Source organism: Haliotis rufescens, unplaced genomic scaffold (genome assembly GCF_023055435.1).
Source record: "Haliotis rufescens isolate VD_foot unplaced genomic scaffold, xgHalRufe1.0.p SCAF_7, whole genome shotgun sequence".
NCBI lineage: Eukaryota > Metazoa > Mollusca > Gastropoda > Lepetellida > Haliotidae > Haliotis > Haliotis rufescens.
In genome coordinates, this window is record NW_025964361.1 from 39746263 (window position 1) to 39765109 (window position 18847).

Consider the following 18847-nt stretch of genomic DNA (forward strand, 5'->3'; position numbering starts at 1 on the left):
TATATGATACATGAATTTTACAATGTCTCATTAATATTTATATTATTAGTTCAGTTATGTACTGACATTACAAAAATGAGAAAGATATGTGAATGCACCTTTGTGTAATCTCGAGGTATAAAGACTAACATTGGAAACCACTCTGTGGAGTGTGGTTGGTGGGTTGGCTGGATGGAATGAGTGAGAGAATGAGTGAGTGAGTGAGTTTGGTTAAATGCCATGTATAACACAATTATAAGGCTGCTTGTAAGCTTTATGTAGAAGGAAAGCCCAAATGTATGGACTTTTAATTCCCCTTGAAACCAAGGTCACAAGTGACAAAACAGTTATGTTCATTTCAGTTTCATAAAAATACAAGTTAATAAATCCCATTACCAATCACCTTCACCCCCCAGCATCTAGCCCTACAGAAGCTATCTCAGACTCTTTGGCTTAAAGCTCCTGGTCAACATTTCAAAACAAAGCAAGTTTACAAATTTCACAAAAAGAAAATATTCCAGGCATAAATCATAAAAATAAAAAGTTAAATAAAATATAGAAAAAGGAAAAGAAAAGGCAGCAATTCCACATGTTTGAAAAAAATCTTCTGAAAAATCTATTTTGGAATCTCCACCTTATAGTTTTGTTTGTTGTTAATGTCGCACTCAGCAATATTCCAGTTATATTGCAGTGATCTGTAAATAATGTCTGGACCAGACAATCCAGTGATTGACATCATTAGCATTGATCTATGCAATTCGGATACGATGACATGCACCAACTAAGTCAGCGAACCTGACACCCAATCCTGTTAGTCGCCTCTTATGACAAGCATGGGTTCTTCAAAGGGCCACCTTATATGTGTCAATCAGGATTAAGATATCTCAAAGTTGTAATTTTTGCATAAAGTAACAAACATTTCTAAACTTCATGAGAAATTGGCATTTAAGGTGATAATAATGAGGATTAATTCTTCATCTGCATGTGTGTACCAGGGTATATGGTGTAAATTGTGTATCAAACAATTTAAGGAAAACATAAAAACAACAACAGCCAATACATGTCAACAAGCACAACACTGTACAATCTAGTGACAGTAAACATCACTGAAAATACTGTAAAAAAGCCATTTTTACAAATATCAACCAATCACCATGGCAAAATTAGTACATCAAATCATTCAACCCAAGTTGTCTAGCAACATAAAGCTAAGCACTCTGTTATTTACATAATGTTTTCAATATTTCTAGTTTGAATAAAATATGTTCAACTGAGATATCTTCTGGAAACATTTCCATGCTCAAAATGTGAACTATATACTTCCAGTTTCCTAAGGTACTGATACAAACATAGTGAAACCTAGGTAACAAGCCCTGGGATGTTCCCAATGTTTATTGTTGTTTAACGCCCCACTTGGCAAAATTCCAGCTATTTAACGATAGCGTGTAAATAATTGAGTCTGGGCCAGACAATCCTGTGATCGATATTGTGAGCATCAATCCACACCGCTGGGGTACGATGACAGGCAATAAACCAAGTCATCCAGTCTTACCACCAGATCCAGTTATGATCCACTACGACCAGCATAGGTTGCAGGGGAGCTATTCTAATCTGGAATCTTGGAATGTGCCCAATGAAATCATCAAGAAAAACAAATTATTAGTAAAAGCTCGCAGGCACATAAAACATGTTAATGTATGAGTTAATAAATTAATAAGCCTTAAATAATTTGAAAATTCAATTTTGTTCAAATAGTAGGTATGAATTAACATTTGATAGATTTATCAAGATAAACAGTTGTAAGCAAATTTTACAACAAAATACTGGCAAATACATGCTGTCCACGTTGTGGACTTTAATGTGGAATTATATCTGCGTTATTTATCATGAAAACTAAAAAAGTGAAAATCAATAAAATATGTACAGGACAGTCAAGAAAAAATATATACAAATTGCACTCTTCAAGCAAAAGACTTGACCTTTATACAGACATGGCATCGGCAGGACAATACAGGCCAGTTCCTCTCTGACAGTGGAAATATATTCTATTTCAAGGCAATATATTCCACTACAGGGCAATATAATCTATTTCTGGGCAATATATTCTACTTCAGGGAAATATATTCTACTTCAGGGGAATATAATCTACCTCAGGGCAATATAATCTACTTCAGAGAAATATATCCTGCTTCAGGGAAATATCATTCAGATATTGTCAGAGTGTTCTACTTCAGGGAAATACTACCATTTCAATATGGTCAGTATACTCTACTTTAGGCAAATATCATTTTCGTATATTATCGGATATTAAAACATATTCGGATATTATCAGTGTACTCAAATTCAGGGAAATATTTCAATATGGTCAGTATACTCTATTTTAGGCAAATACCATTTGGATATGTCAGAATATTCTACTTCTGGTAAATATCACTTCAGTATTTGTCAGTATATTCAACTGAAGATAAATATCATCTATGAAAATATGTGTCAATATATTATCCTTTAAGGAAATATAACCATTGAGAAGAATATTCTTTAAGGCATTATCATCATTGATATAACTTTGTGGTACTCACTGTAAAAGGTTGTAATATTTGTGTCAATATATTATCCTTTAAGGAAATATAACCATTGAGAAGGCTATTCTTTAAGGCATTATCATCATTGATATAACTTTGTGGTACTCACTGCTAAAGGTTGTAAAATTAAGCTAACTTAAGGACAATTTCAGTAGAAATAATAGGATCTCACAGTTATGCAAAACATTTATATTGACATGAATGAGTAGCCACAAGATAAAAAATAAAATATTTTGGAGTTCAGAGTAGGCAGGCTGTGTTGGCCTGCTGATGTTCTGAATGACTAGACGTGTCGTTCTAACGACAGAAAGCCCATCTGTGCCACAACCAGAGCAGCATCCCATTAATGCCCTTGTCCCAAGCAGTGAAGCAACCTGTTAAACTATCTATCCCAGGTTCATCATATATACACTGAAAGAACATAGCATGAAACTAGTTATCACAAAACTATGTAAGTCTTTGATAGAAGCTTCAAGAACGTGAAGACATGACGCTCAGAAGTAGCCCTCAAAGTGTCATGGTTTCCCAAAATAACTTTTCAGTAAAATATTCTTCCTTGCTTTAACAACATGGACGTTTCATCATCAAGTCTTCATTGTTTTGTAACACAATTTACATGTGAAACAATTAACAGAGGCAAGGAAAGATAACTCATTCACAACTTAGTCATATCTTGACCTTATCTAGAAAGCTGAGTGGAAACTATCTGTTTTGCATGCGGCTTACAACTAAATGTCAGTCTATGTGACTGGGGCCCGTTCCACAAAGCGATCTTGGCACTACAATTGTCTTAAGTCTGTTAAAGTAAGGTATATATCATTGTCTCTGCCCTACGATTGTCTTAAGTCTCTTAAAGTAAGGTATATATCATTGTCTTAGCGGTACATTTGTCGTAAGTCAGTTAAAGTACCAGTAAGGTATATATCATTGTCTCAGCCCTATGTAAGTCTGTTAAATAAGGTAGTTATCACTATCTTAGCACTACGATTGTCGTAAGTAAGGTAGTTATCACTGTCTTAGCACTACGATTGTCGTAAGTAAGGTAGTTATCACTATCTTAGCACTACGATTGTCGTAAGTAAGGTAGTTATCACTATCTTAGCACTACGATTGTCGTAAGTAAGGTAGTTATCACTATCTTAGCACTACGATTGTCGTAAGTAAGGTAGTTATCACTGTCTTAGCACTACGATTGTCGTAAGTAAGGTAGTTATCACTGTCTTAGCACTACGATTGTCGTAAGTAAGGTAGTTATCACTATCTTAGCACTACGATTGTCGTAAGTAAGGTAGTTATCATTGTCTTAGCACTACGATTGTCGTAAGTAAGGTAGTTATCACTATCTTAGCACTACGATTGTCGTAAGTAAGGTAGTTATCACTATCTTAGCACTACGATTGTCGTAAGTAAGGTAGTTATCACTATCTTAGCACTACGATTGTCGTAAGTAAGGTAGTTATCACTGTCTTAGCACTACGATTGTCGTAAGTAAGGTAGTTATCACTATCTTAGCACTACGATTGTCGTAAGTAAGGTAGTTATCACTGTCTTAGCACTACGATTGTCGTAAGTAAGGTAGTTATCACTATCTTAGCACTACGATTGTCGTAAGTAAGGTAGTTATCACTATCTTAGCACTACGATTGTCGTAAGTAAGGTAGTTATCACTATCTTAGCACTACGATTGTCGTAAGTAAGGTAGTTATCACTGTCTTAGCACTACGATTGTCGTAAGTAAGGTAGTTATCACTATCTTAGCACTACGATTGTCGTAAGTAAGGTAGTTATCACTGTCTTAGCACTACGATTGTCGTAAGTAAGGTAGTTATCACTATCTTAGCACTACGATTGTCGTAAGTAAGGTAGTTATCACTATCTTAGCACTACGATTGTCGTAAGTAAGGTAGTTATCATTGTCTTAGCACTACGATTGTCGTAAGTAAGGTAGTTATCACTATCTTAGCACTACGATTGTCGTAAGTAAGGTAGTTATCACTGTCTTAGCACTACGATTGTCGTAAGTAAGGTAGTTATCATTGTCTTAGCACTACGATTGTCGTAAGTAAGGTAGTTATCACTGTCTTAGCACTACGATAGTCGTAAGTAAAGTAGTTATCATTGTCTTAGCACTATGATGGCTATGTTGAACGGGGCCCTGTTTGTCATGCAAGTGGTTCTCTCCTCCAGGTCCGTTTCTTGAATTACGTAGTTTACAGACTTTGTTCAATTTTAAATTTTTCATTGTTTAACATTTTTGAAATTTTGGTTTGGCTAATCTGTAACTTAAAGTAATACAAAAGTACTGCAGAGTAATACCGTATTCGACGTAATAAGCGCCCTGCTCAAATAAGCTCCCACAGCGATATTTGCTAATATATCGGCTCATGAACAATCCCAGTTAGCACCCTTTCCGATTGATCAATGTACACAATACTTATTCATTCGCGTATAATACGCACTCGTGTGTTACATGCACCCTTAATTATGGGCAATTAAATTCTGGAAAAATATTTATCTCGTATATAAACATTTCAGGCTGTCAGCATAAACCACAGAATTTATCTCTCAACTCTGTTTTTTCGACAAAATAATAATCTAATAAGAGCCCCCTATTTCTAATTTTGAGAGCGCCCTGAGCGCTTATTATGTTGAATACGGTAAATCATTAACATCATGACCTCACTAGTCTATGCATGGAGCCCATTGGAAAGGCACATATTCACTCTCCCTGAAGTCATGACACCCAGCTACCAGATGAACACCTGGTGGTTGACACCTCAGGGCCGGACAGCGATGGAAGCCCTGGCAGTCAAGTCATCTTTCACTCCTATGTTCACACCTGAAACTAGATACATGGTAACTCTCACAATCATACTCAGCAGGAGAAACAATATCTGATAAATCTACACACACAAAGTACCAGTTTCCATGGTTACCATTAGTTTTAATTGAAGTCAGTTGGTATAATCATCAAATGTGACCCAAAATGAGAAAAGGGACTTTATGGGTGCTAGGATACAATTGTTCTATGACGTCATAAAGAAAGACGTTTTAAATCAACTTACTTCCATAAAAATCATGTGTGCAGACTGTAAAATATATCGTATTTCTCTCTCGTTAGTTTGTTTCAAAACATTTCAGCAAACATGTCTACTTTCAATTAATCACTTGTATCTTAAATCTGCAATCATTACATAAACAGTCATAAGTCTGAAAATGGGACTTTGCAGAAAATGAGTCCAAATGTTTGATGCCATGTGTCTCAGAGTGAGTGAGTGAGTGAGTGAGTGAGTGAGTGAGTGAGTGAGTGAGTATGGTTTTACGCCGCTTTTAGCAATATTCCAGCAATATCACGGCAGGGGACACCAGAAATGGGCTTCACACATTGTACCCATGTCGGGAATCGAACCCGGGTCTTCGGCGTGACGAGCGAACGCTTTAACCACTAGGCTAACCGACCGCCACGTCTCAGCAATAAATATGAACTGAAGGTTATCAATTGTATTTTTGTGGTCCTAAGATACTGTAGTTTTTAAATATAAGAAGAAATCAAAACATGATTTTTCACCCATATCTCATGGTTGGTCACTAATCAATGTATTATTAGCAAATTCTTGTCCATTAAATAAAATTTAAACATGACTGACAAAGAGCAGCTTGGCATTAATTCTTCAGTACTGTCTAACCCTGGCAACACGGAGTGAAGTCTTACCATGTTCAGGTGATGTGCTCCATGTGTTGAATGTCCTGCCAGCGTGTGGGAGAGTGAACATGTGCCCTCAGATCACCATGGCAACTGCAATTAAACTCCCAGAGAAGACACCATCTTGCAGAACAATGCCCTAAGACATCTGATGATAAACGCTCAGTAAAATAATCAATGTGTAAGGTGATCACAGAACGGTTCATAATGACTGTCATATTCTTCTCTGCTTACAAAATTTGTTCTTTAAAATGTTATGAATTAGGATGCAACATATTACTGGCTTAATATTACGGTAATTATTAATGAAATAAAATATTCCTTTACATGTCAAAACAAAAGTTAAATGCTACTATGTAATATGCATCATATTACATATACATCACAAAAAGTCCTTTAGAACCTTGTCTTAATATTCCTGCAATTATTAAGACCAAGAGAGACCGAGAGAGAGAGAGGGGGGGAAAGAGAGAGAGAGAGGGGAAAGAGAGAGAGAGGGGAAAGAGAGAGAGAGGGGGAGAGAGAGAGGGGAAAGAGAGAGGGGGAGAGAGAGAGGGGAGAGAGAGAGAGAGAGAGAGAGAGAGGGGAGAGAGAGGAAAGAGAGAGAGAGAGAGATTGGTCAGTGACTACAAGCTACTTCTACAAAGCCATAACATTAGTGACAACTATATAACAACTTTGCAATTCCAATTTGAGAATTTTTACAGACATTTGCTGACGACTTGGGGCCAAAAATCAGCCTCAAAGCAGGTCTAGATAGATCCCTGTACTATTCTCCACAACATTGATATAGCCACCTCAACTTCAATTGACAGCATCACATCACATCATCACAACCAGCACTTATACTCATGGGAAGAAATAAAGGAACATATACTGACACAGCATGTGACATCTCCCATTCAAAGACCATGTCTAAAGTCATGTAGCTCCACATCAGACACTACCGGTGTTGTATTTCATGTACATGGAGCATTCATTTTGAACACAGAAGTGATATCATTCGTCACCACTCGCCCCTTTCCGTAACTTGCAAGAAGACTGGTCCCCCTATCGATGAATGTTATGTGAGAAAATACGACAAACCAATTAGAATGAACGTATGATTTCAAGTTCTTCGTCAAAGAATCCCTCAGAAATAATTTTGATTTTACATATGTCTTGCATCTAAAAATATACCAAAGGCACAAATAAATGTGTTCAATCATACTGTATAATTCCGCACGTCCCGATGCGCTTTAAATTGCATCTGAAACATATACAATATATAGGGAAAATGTGTGAACCATTACGCAATTGGTTGACAATTGTTTTAGGTATGCCCGTTTGCGCTAAGACGGAACCTGGTCGCAAAAATGGCCATGAGAGGGGCACGAGTCGTTATTCGTCTTGTCCCGGAATAACACGAGTTGGTCACGAATGAAGTGATATATTAATTTGTGTTCCCTTACTTTCCCCCATCAGTATAATATAGCTGAAACAGCCATTAAGGACAAAAAAACAAAAATGTAAAGACTAGTATAGGGTTTAAAATGAAATATGTACATATATGGTAGCAATGTTTATGACATATACTACTCAAAAGAAGTTAAAGAACTTTTTAATATGACTATAGTCAATCTGTCATGTCATGATAAATCAACTAGTCATATGAGTGAGTCAGTGAGTTGGGTTTTACGCCGCTTTTAACAGTATTCCAGTTATATCGCGGCGTGTCAGCTTAATGTGGGCAAAAAGCCCGAAGTGATGCAGGTCTCAGACGTTTACCACTTTGGTGAAACCCACGAGCACGGGTATGGTGCTGACAAACCTAGAATCATAATCGGGGCAAACCGGGATTCGAACCCACAATCATAGGTTTCTGGCGTGCCCAAGGGATGCAACTCTGCACAGCGAATCGTGGCACCTTAGACGACTGGGCCACCCGTGTCCCCACTAGTCATGAAAAAATTGGGTGTTCTATAACTTCTTTTGAGTAGTATCTGTCCATTCAGCTACAAGTAGTTTCATGTGACGACAGTCATGTGCGTATTCCACATGACATCTACAAACCATATTTCCCCAATTAAGAGCCAGGGCCCTTATTAATTTCAGTTTACTTGACCTGTCCCCTGTGAGAGTCCAAGCTCATATTCATTAGATGGCTTAATCATAACATTAGTGGTACTCCTATTTAACAGGGAGAAGTTATTAGCCAACGACCCCATCCTTATTAGTGGCTGGTTCTTATTTTAATACCTTATCCCAGCCCAGGCGCTCATTAATCCTGTCCAGCTCTTAATCGAGGATATACGGTATGGATTGCTGTGTAACAGCAACATTCTACTTCCTGTGTTTGCATCCCCAGGTTAAAACTTGTGTTAGATGGAGAGTGAGTGAGTGAGTTTGGTTTTACGCTGCTTTTAGCAATATTCCAGCAATATCACGGCGGGGGACACCAGAAATGGGCTTCACACATTGTACCCATGTCGGGATTCAAACCCAGGTCTTCAGCATGACGAGCGAACGCTTTAACCACTAGGCTACCAGACCGCCCCTGTTAGATGGAGAGCCATAATATGTATAGTTTGGTTATAGCACGGACCTATATATAGGTCCGTGGAAATAGTCTGTCAACCTTTCTTTGAAATTACAGCTGTACAAAGACCATACACTGGTAGATGGTTTCTACTGCTATATGGTCTCTGAGCTGTAGAAATGTACCAGATGTCATCATATCAAGGTCGAGTGGAAGAAACCAACTCTCCAATTATATTTTCAGGTACATGTAGTTTTAATATGGTTGGACCAGTGATGACAACACCACATACAGAAACAAAATAGTGCCCTATCAAATTCAAGGTTATCGTCAAGTACAATGTCAAATTTGCAAGGACTGCCATTTAACCTGAGCCTTGTCCCCCTTTAACATATTGTAGTAGTGTATCTGCCTCAGTACCACCACACTAAGCACCAGACAGAGCTATCTGGAGAATCTCACCTGAGTGTCCTTTGATAAATATATCAACACAAGTCGATGGTTTAAAACTTGAAGGCGCTTAAATTTTTATCAATGAGTGTTAATATATTTCATATCCAAAGACACAAAGGTGAGTTTCTAGTTATCATCCAAAATAATTCTTCCAACATTTTATAAAACAGTAATAACCAGTGTCTTGAGTGCAACAACCACATCTATTATATAAACTAGCTTCAGTGGCAGAAAGATTAGTGATGTCATTATATTGTTATGTAATGATAACAGATGACATCTTGATGGTCTACAAAACATTGTGATGCAAATTCATTGTAGCGATATCTCCTTAATGACATCTGTGCTGCACAAACTTGTAAAAGAAGATGACAAGTTTTGAACAAAAATAAATACAGTACCCTGTTCCACAAAGCTTTCTTAACGCTAAGGTGATTGTAACTCTAATACTTCAGCAATGGGCTTACGACTGCTGCTGCGCTAAGAACGCTTTGTGAAATAAGGCCTTGGTCTGAACAGGCCAAACTCAAACTAAGCACAAGCACAAAATAATTCACAAGCATGAATAAATTAAATTGTATGTAAATGTACACCCTTTATACATACAGAGGAAAAAAGTGAGAAAAAAAGTTATAAGATTCTAAAAGACAAGAGACAGAGAATCCAAAGATTGTCAAAGGAGAATAAAGTCATATCTATATCTAAGCAATAATGCATAAAAAATAGGTTGTCGTTTACACTTTAGCACAACACGTACAACCAAAGACGTTAGCACATAACATCAAAAGATCTTCAGAACACAACCAAAGAGCTTTAGCACACTACAAAGAATAATTACATCCATCAATGTCAAATATACATATAGCAACAGTTGTAACCCAGCACTGACAAGTGTCATGTCATGGCAATTCAACTCATGTAAATTTTTCTCTGCTGCACTTCTGTCTTTGAGCCTTGAAGCGCCGATATTCCCTCTCAGCATACCGTTTTTCCAACGCCATTTCATTCTTTGACAGTCCACCACTGATATTCTCCTTGTTCTCAGAAGAATAGCGGCGGCCATTTTGAAATGCTTTTGTACCTCCATCATCCATGAACACTGAAGAGTTGTTGGTGTTGTAACATGTGTTCACGTTCTTCGGACGGAGAACCCGACGAGAGATTTTGCTGAAGAAGTTACTAATTGATGACCTCTTTTCCAGCTTTCTTGATTGTTTGCCATCTAATTTAGGAACAACAAGCATTGGTCCATCATGAACAGACATTTCTTCTTGATATGTGAATTTGCCGTTATCTTCAAGATGGAGGGTTGCTAGGGTACAACAACTTTCAGGTTTGGCTAATGGAGCTTGTCCGATTTCAGTGTGATTCTGTTTTAGTTTGATCTCCTCATATTTCACCCACTTCGTGGTGCCACACATGGACTCACCAAGGTCACTGCGACTTCGATAATGCGAGTGTCGTCTCGGCAGGCTCACTTTTGTAGGTCGCTTCATCCACACTGGATCTTCATCCAGGAGGTTGTTCTCTGTTCACAGAGGAAAGATACTTTCTGGTTGAACAAACTCTACATCAAGGGGACCTAAGGAAATACATTTGTCCTTACAGCTGCTGTCATCTTTCATGCCTTTGCTGGCAGAGCGAGTGAGTGCTTGTTTGTTGCAATATTCCAGCTATATGATGGCAGTCTGTAAATAATCGTGTCTGGACCAGACAATCCAGTGATTGACATGAGCATCGATCTATAGATGCAATTGGGATATCATGACATGCATCAACCAAGTCAGTGAGCCTGACCACCCAATTTCATTAGTCGCCTCTTACGACAAGCATGGGTTGACCTATTCTAAGGGCTTCACACATTGTACCCATGTGGGGAATAAAACCCGGGACTTCGGCGTAACGAGCAAAACGCTTTAACCACTATTCCCACCGCCCTGATTGTTAACCAGAGATTCAAACCTAAGATCATAGGATACCCAAGGTGACACAACTTTGCACAGTGAAATTGTGGATCATAAATAATAGCAGATTTGCATTTCAAAACCTGAATGTTGTAGCCTTATGACAAAATGTGCGGTAGACATTTCAGGAATAATATTTAATAAGCGGTCAACAAGAGCAATAATTTATTATTGTAGTTGATTATGTATGGAGTAGTCGGTTCATCGCTGATATAATTGAGACAATTGTCACAGGTTAGTTTGGTTGAATTGTATATTTATGTGTTCTTATTTAGTGCTTTGAAGAGTTTGTTAAGGTGCATATGTATGGTTTCTTAACTTCTTTTAATAATGCTTATATTGTTAGGTGTGATAAATATATATCATATCAGTCATCGTATTCAGGTAAATGTAGTTAGGCTAAATTTGCTTAAATACCTTATGTAAGTATGTTTATAATAGATAATCTTAACTAGCATTTTCATGTTGATATTACTTAACTTATTGTGTAACTAAGCATAATGAGTACATTTATTGATAGACTGGAGCTATTTACCTGTAAATTAAAGTTCTGCACCTAGCTGCACATGTATGAATGTATGTCTGTATGTCTGTATGATGAGGTGAGTAATTAGAATATATATTTTAGGGTTATTGTATATACCTAAGGATGTAAACATATTGATGTAATATGTTACACTGTAATTATGTTATATATATTTATGTTCAGGTGTGTCCCTGTAAAGCAAATATCTGATGTTGTGACATCATAGGGCACAGTGCCATACACCTGGTGAGGACATTTATATTTTGTATGTATTTATAGTGATATGTACTTTAATTGTGTGTTATGTATTAATGCATTTATCATCATTCACCTATTATTGATAAACTATGTTTGTCAATTTATTATATGATAAATCTCCTGTAATATTTACAGTACAGTAAGACAAAACTAATTATGCTAACTATGATTGATCATAACAATGTATATAATCATATTTAAGATTCTAATGTTTGTCAGTAAGTTATAATGTAATGATTTATTTGTATGTGTACGTATTGTGCATATTGTAACTCTGTGTATTTATTTTCACAGGGCCGTTTTATTTTGTATTAAAACAACTGGCATCAACAAATCAACCTGCGTTTGGTGATTCATTCACATAAACCACTCCGGTTACACTAACAGTCATCAAACTCGCATTACTTGTTGGTAAAAAGTAACAAATAGCAGCAGAAATTGCATCATAGGTCATTGACTTTAAAGTTTAAAAAATCAATTAAAAAATTAACCTCTTTCCACATGTTACAGAAAATATACAAACCATTCGACAGCATTAAAACCCTGACAGTAACCACGTACCTGAACTGGTCATGACTTTCTGTGGCACCTTGGTACCGAAGTTGGGGAAGTCGTCATCGAACGCCTCACTCCTCGGACGGTTCACCATCGGCGTTCCGGCCACACTGATCCGACTCAAGTCCAGCGGGTGGAACTCATTCTCAGGGGTCTTCAGCTCTTTCTGTGCTGGAAGGAACTGCTTCCTCTTCGTCACTTCGGCCTGCGGTGTTGCTATGAGGGATGCAACTGTTGGGGTGAAGTTCGCATGATGAAGATCATTGAGGATCTTCTCAAGGATTCTCCTCTTGTCTTCTCGCATGGAAGAGCTGGCCTCTGAAATACAGAAATCAGTCCTTTATAACAAAAATATTATGACTTGTTGTTTAACGCCGCACTCAGCAATTCCAGCTATATGACGGCGGTCTGTAAATAATCAAGTCTGGACCAGACAATCTAGTGATTGACATCATGAGCATTATTCACGCAATTGGGATACGATGACATGCATCAAGCAAGTCACAGAGCCTGACCACCCGATCCCGTTAATCACCTCTTACAACAAGCACAGTCGCTACTTTCACAAATTGTAAAAGTAGTTTTATATGTTGAGATAGTGTCCTGGAACTGTAGCTTTCTATTCTTCTCTAACTTGGATATCTGTGTACATTTAAAGTGTGGAAACAGACTTTTATCACTATTTATTAAGATTTGTAATATTATTAGATGAATTGGAAATATTACTTAAACATCATGAGCATCGATCTAAGCAAATTGGGATACGATAACATGCTTCAATCAAGTTAGTGAGCCTGACCACCTGATCCAGTTAGTTGCCTCTTATGATAAGCGTGTGTTGCTAAAGACCAATTTTAACAGAGATCTTCACAGGTTCTCGCTTATATAAAGATAGATCAGTCTTCATGTGTAAAAGGTCAATATGACAAGTAGCAGGTGTCACATGGTCAAGAAACAAAAACAAAATTGAGTTGTCTCAGGTTAGTTTCCTGAACATAACTCTTCAAATTAAAGTTACGAAAATCCAAACAAAAAGATGTCAAATAGGCATATTTTGAATCTAATACACTCTCTAAAATGTTTTCTTCAATAATTTCTTTTACAATTTTTCAAAGTTTAAAACTAAGTAATAAAACATCCTTTTCTAACAGTCAAGAGAATTACAGATTTACTATACAGATGGCACATTAAAGCAGCCATGTGCACTTGTCACAAACACATGCAATGGCCAGACAGGTGTTAAAAACAAACACAAGAACATAGGGAATTGCATATAGGACATCATATTGGTCACTGAAGCACCAAATTTGGAAATTTAAGACTGCAGGAAACATAATTAATAAACAAGAATCTTACTAGCTTCCTGCCCAAACTCTAGCGCCAGCCTCTTGTGTTTGATCTTGGTCTTGAACTCGTCACTACGACGCTGTACCATCTTCTCCTGACGCCCAAACAAACTGTTCTCCTAAAGAAATAATATTTAGAATTAAAAGACTTTCTTTTCCTTGCAATATGCCCAACCTGACTTCTTGATTTTAACTGTATTTACTCATTAAGTATCATGTTAGGCCATTCATTTCACATACTTAATTACAGATTAAACATAATCATTAATATGCAACAAATAAGACATTTAAAGAAAAGTTCAAATAATCATAATCATTATAAAAATATGTGCTTTCAAATATAACAGGAAAATTTACAAATTATTATCAACCAAATAAAATCAACATCTGTATATTTGTTGTTTAACACCAGTCAGCAATATTCCAGCTACAGGACGGTGGCCTGTAAATAATCATGTCTGCAACAAATATTGTGAGCAATAATCCATGCTGTTGGGGTACGATGACACGCAATCATCCAAGTCACCGATCCTGACCTTCCGAACCATTTAATCACCTCTTATGACCAGCATTGGTTCCTGGGAACCTATTCTACCCAAAACCCCACAGGGTAAATATAATCAATGATTCATTATTTGAAAAAATCATCTTCATTGATCATTGATGAAACTCCAACCTGTTCCTAACACAAGGCTTAAGAAACAGATATATTACATGCATAAACCATTGTCAAACAAGGGTAAAAGTGCCGACCCGCCAAGTGTGTCAGTTGTTTGAAATTAAATAATGGATAGGGTTAGGGTTTGAAAAATTCATAAAAAAATGGAAAATTCATAAAAACATTTTTTTTCTTTTGACTAAACCCCTCCATTATATGTACTAAGTTTGAGATGAATCCACTGAATAGTTTAAGAGAAATCGTTTGGACAAAGTTTTATATTATAAAATATTTTCTGTTCTTACAGTTTCGGGAACATTAGATACTAGGATATTTTGGTAACTACTGAACATTTTTTGCCCACCTGACGACATTTCCGGATCTGTTTCCAGAATGCGTGCAGATGTTTGAAGCAGCCCTGAAGGTCAAAGTCTGTCTCCGCCTCACAGAAGTAGTCTGCCATCTGGTGTGAGAGACTCCGCAGCTCACAGATTGATGCCTGCATCTCACGGAAGTCTCGCTTCACATCCTGTTACAAGAACAAAGATATATAAACAAGTTAAGGAACACTCACCATTGGAAGCTGCGTGTTTGCAATACCCACCAGAGAGATTAACTTGAGTCAGATGAAAACAATCAGTGTTCTTTAACTTCTTTTGAGTAGTAAGAAGTACCATGGGGATCGAACCACGGAGCGGGTCAAGATAATCCCAAAGTTTTTCTGTCGTGTGTGAAGGACACTTCAGTTCTTACTGACACCTACCTCCATGAAGAAGTGGAAGACGTCCTGGATGGTGGGGTGAGCTGAGGACAGCTGCTGGACAAACTGCTTCAGCTGCTGGTTCATCTTCGTCACATCCTTCTTGATGTCCTCTGGGGAGTAGCTGCAACCACCAACATTCATGGTCATAAACAATAATACAAAAATTAATTAATAAAAGCGATAAACCTCATTTGATAACCATAAGAAATCTTTGCTAAAAGAAGAGTCCTTTGTACAATTCTGAATTTTTCATGAGCATATTTCTGAATCACTATCAAATAGTAATGATACCAGTTGTTCACAAAAATTTGAGTGTATCCTGACCCACCAGTGGCACTTGTCACAAACACATGCAAAGGCAAGTCAATTGTTCAAAGTGCATCTTATCCAGATATACTACAGTTCTGCTAAAAGTTCTGTTTCAATAAGTTGTCGTTGGGCTTGAGGCATGTTGATTTAAGCACACTGAGATACCATGCCGTAGTTTAACATGAATACCCCACACAGACACAGTATACTGACTCCGAGCGCCAGACAGGGTAACAACAAGTACCACCTTTAAACGTCTTTTGGTATGACGTGGCCGGGTAACAAACCCCGGACCTTCTGCTCTCCGGGTGGAGGCTCTACCACTAGATCACGGAGGCGGTCCATCAGAACATGAGCTGTGACCATCAGAACATGAGCTGTGATTATCAGAACATGAGCTGTGATTATCAGAACATGAGCTGTTGCCATCAGAACATGAGCTGTGACCATCAGAACGTGAGCTGTGGCCATCAGAACATGAGCTGTGGCCATCAGAACGTGAGCTGTGGCCATCAGAACGTGAGCTGTGATTATCAGAACATGACCTGTAACCATCAGAACATGAGCTGTGACCATCAGAACATGGCCTGTGGCTATCAGAACATGAGATGTGGCCAATAGAACATGACTGAGTGATTACGGTTTAACACCGCTTATAGCAATATTCCATTAACATCACAGCAGGGCGACACCAGAAATGGGCTTCACACATTGTACCCATGTTGCAAAAAAATTAACCTGGGTCTTTTGCGTGACTAGCAAATGCCTTAACACCTAGGCTACCCCACCGCCCCATTACAATATGAATTGTGACCATCAGCATATGACCTGTGGACAACAAGAAACATCTCCCTACCTGCCAGCCTTCTCCAGTCTGGGGATCTCGGTGAGGAAGCTGAGGGTTGAGTCATCATTCTCTGTGGCCACTTCCACCAGGTAGTGCATCAACGTCTTGTTGAGGACAGAGGACTTGACATCCTTCACACGGTCCAGGCTTGTCAGTTTGTACCCAGCAGCGTTGCCGTTGAACTTACTCTGTTGGAACAAATGCCAATGTCATCTTATAATCCAGATGTTTTTAAAAAGTCAAATAGTTCTGTTTAACAATGCATATTTCTTCAACTAAAACTGGTAAACAGATCCTGCAGGTAGGAGAAAAAACTTTTGTGAAACATTGAGTCGTCAGAACTTTAAACCAAAAAATAATAAACAAAGAGCCTCATAATGTTGTCTTGCATTGATAACAGAAGACATTGATGCATGAGACGTACATGATTGAGGAAGTTCCCCACACGTAGCACCAGCTGCAGGAACTCTCGGAGGTCGGAGCTGGACAGGACGAACTTGCAGCTGGCCACCATGGCTGTCAGTGTTGTCTTCAGTTTCATGATGTTGGAGGTGAACTCTGCCCGTGTCAGGTGGCCGTTGATGAGGGTGCGGTAGTTGGGGATGTCTGACAGATGCAGCAGGAACTGCTCGGCTAGACCTAGCTCAAGTAGGTTGCCGTTGTACGCCTTCAACATCTGCACCTGAACGCAGGAATACAACACATCATCTCAAGGTTGCCATTGTACACCTACAATTCCTAGCGCTATGACTATCATAAGTCTATCTTAAATTACAGGAGTTACATCAACAATAACTTTATGATTTTGTTTGTTTGTTGTTTAACGCCACACTCAGCACTATTCCAGCTATGTGACCCTAGTCTGTCAATAAACAAGTCTGGACCAGACAATCCAGTGAATAACGCTGCACTCAGCACTATTCCAGCTATATGACGACAGTCTGTAAATAATCAAGTCTGGACCAGACAATCCAGTGATTGATATCATGAGCATCGATTTACGCAATTGAGATACAATGACATGCATCAACCAGATCCTGTTAGTCGCCTCTTACAGCAAGCATGGGTTGCTGAAGACCTATTCTCTAACTGGATCTTCACGGGTCAATAACATTATGAAACAGGGCCCTGGGCAACAATATTTCACTGCACTTGACAGAGTGCCGAAGACCACAGTAGAACCCTTTGCAACAATAGTTGTTTATCCAATGTTTTTAAGGTCAACCTGTGATCTCGCAGTTTAGAGTATCACTAGGCCTACCTCTTCATGTTCTGGGAGAATCTTTGTGAGGTATCTCAGCATGGGCAGGGTCAGACTAGATGGCTCTCCATCTATCAGGTTCCTCACAAGCTCCTCTGGTTCTACCTCCAGTCTGTTGATGAACAGGTTGATGTTCAGCCTAGAGGTCTGACTCAGCAGTGGGACCTGTGTGAAAGACAAGAGCATCCTCGTGTATACAGATATGCAGCAAGAGGCATTCACATAAGATTTTATTAGTGCTTCATATACCAAGGTCTATGATACAGAGTGCTAGAACACAGCTTCCATCTCTGGTCTAGTGAGCAGTCCTAGAATTACTTTTTTTCAAATACAAGTCCAGAGGACTAGATATAACCTTGTTTTGTTTGTAGCTAGTACTGCTTGAAAGAGACAAAATCGAAGCATAGAGAACTGGTTCAGAATTAGAGTTCAAATGCTCCTTGGACTAGTGGTTAGAGCATCTGCCTGGAGAGTGGAAGATCAGTGGTCGGATCCCCGGCTGCGCCAGACCAAAAGATGTTAAAAAGTGGTACTTGTTGTTACCTTGCCCAGTGCTTGTCATTAAGCGGATAAGGCGAGGTGAGGTGAAATGGGGTTTAACGTCGCTTCCAAGATTATTGCACTTATATAGTGACGTATAAAGCGGATAAAACAAGGACTGGTCAGCGTAGAGTCACATGTCTTGTGCATGCAGTATTTCTTGAACACAATGTTAAACCCCATTTCACCTGACCTCACTCTATTGAGCCATGGGCACAATTCAGCAGCCTTCCAGTGACATGTATTTTAATGAACCCAAGACAAGACAACCAGTGGTCAATGTGGGAACAGGTATTCATGCCCTTTCAAGTGCATTGGTTGGACATGTTTCATCCCTGCATGAAAGTGATTGTCCAGTTTCTTTGTGACCCTCTACCACAATGTGCGACCCCTATGAACAAATAACCAGTGACCTGTACCTCCTCGTACTCCTCAAACACGTGTGTCTCACTAAAGATGTCCTCCATGTGGCTGTAGTCCGGCTGTATCCGCGGGATGTTCTCGATCTTCTGCCAGATGCAGCTGGGGTGACTCTCTGTGTAACACAAGCATGGTAGCAATCTCGGACATGTCAACAAAAACATC

General features: G+C 38.6%; 1 protein-coding gene across 2 annotated transcripts in view; it reads right to left on the reverse strand.

Moving 5' to 3' along the window:
- Positions 1 to 8172: 8172 nt before the first annotated feature.
- LOC124144206 (inverted formin-2-like) overlaps positions 8173 to 18847 on the reverse strand; it is a 29719-nt gene continuing 19044 nt past the window's right edge. For both annotated transcript variants that reach the window (XM_046513497.2, XM_046513498.2), the window contains exons 10-18: positions 18682 to 18797; positions 17723 to 17887; positions 16886 to 17143; positions 16471 to 16649; positions 15306 to 15426; positions 14907 to 15071; positions 13895 to 14003; positions 12545 to 12856; positions 8173 to 10763 (exon numbers count right to left, since the gene is read on the reverse strand). In XM_046513497.2, coding sequence (XP_046369453.2) covers positions 10150 to 10763; positions 12545 to 12856; positions 13895 to 14003; positions 14907 to 15071; positions 15306 to 15426; positions 16471 to 16649; positions 16886 to 17143; positions 17723 to 17887; positions 18682 to 18797 — 2039 coding nt within the window. In that variant the 3' untranslated portion in view covers positions 8173 to 10149. The remainder of the gene's footprint in view (positions 10764 to 12544; positions 12857 to 13894; positions 14004 to 14906; positions 15072 to 15305; positions 15427 to 16470; positions 16650 to 16885; positions 17144 to 17722; positions 17888 to 18681; positions 18798 to 18847) is intronic.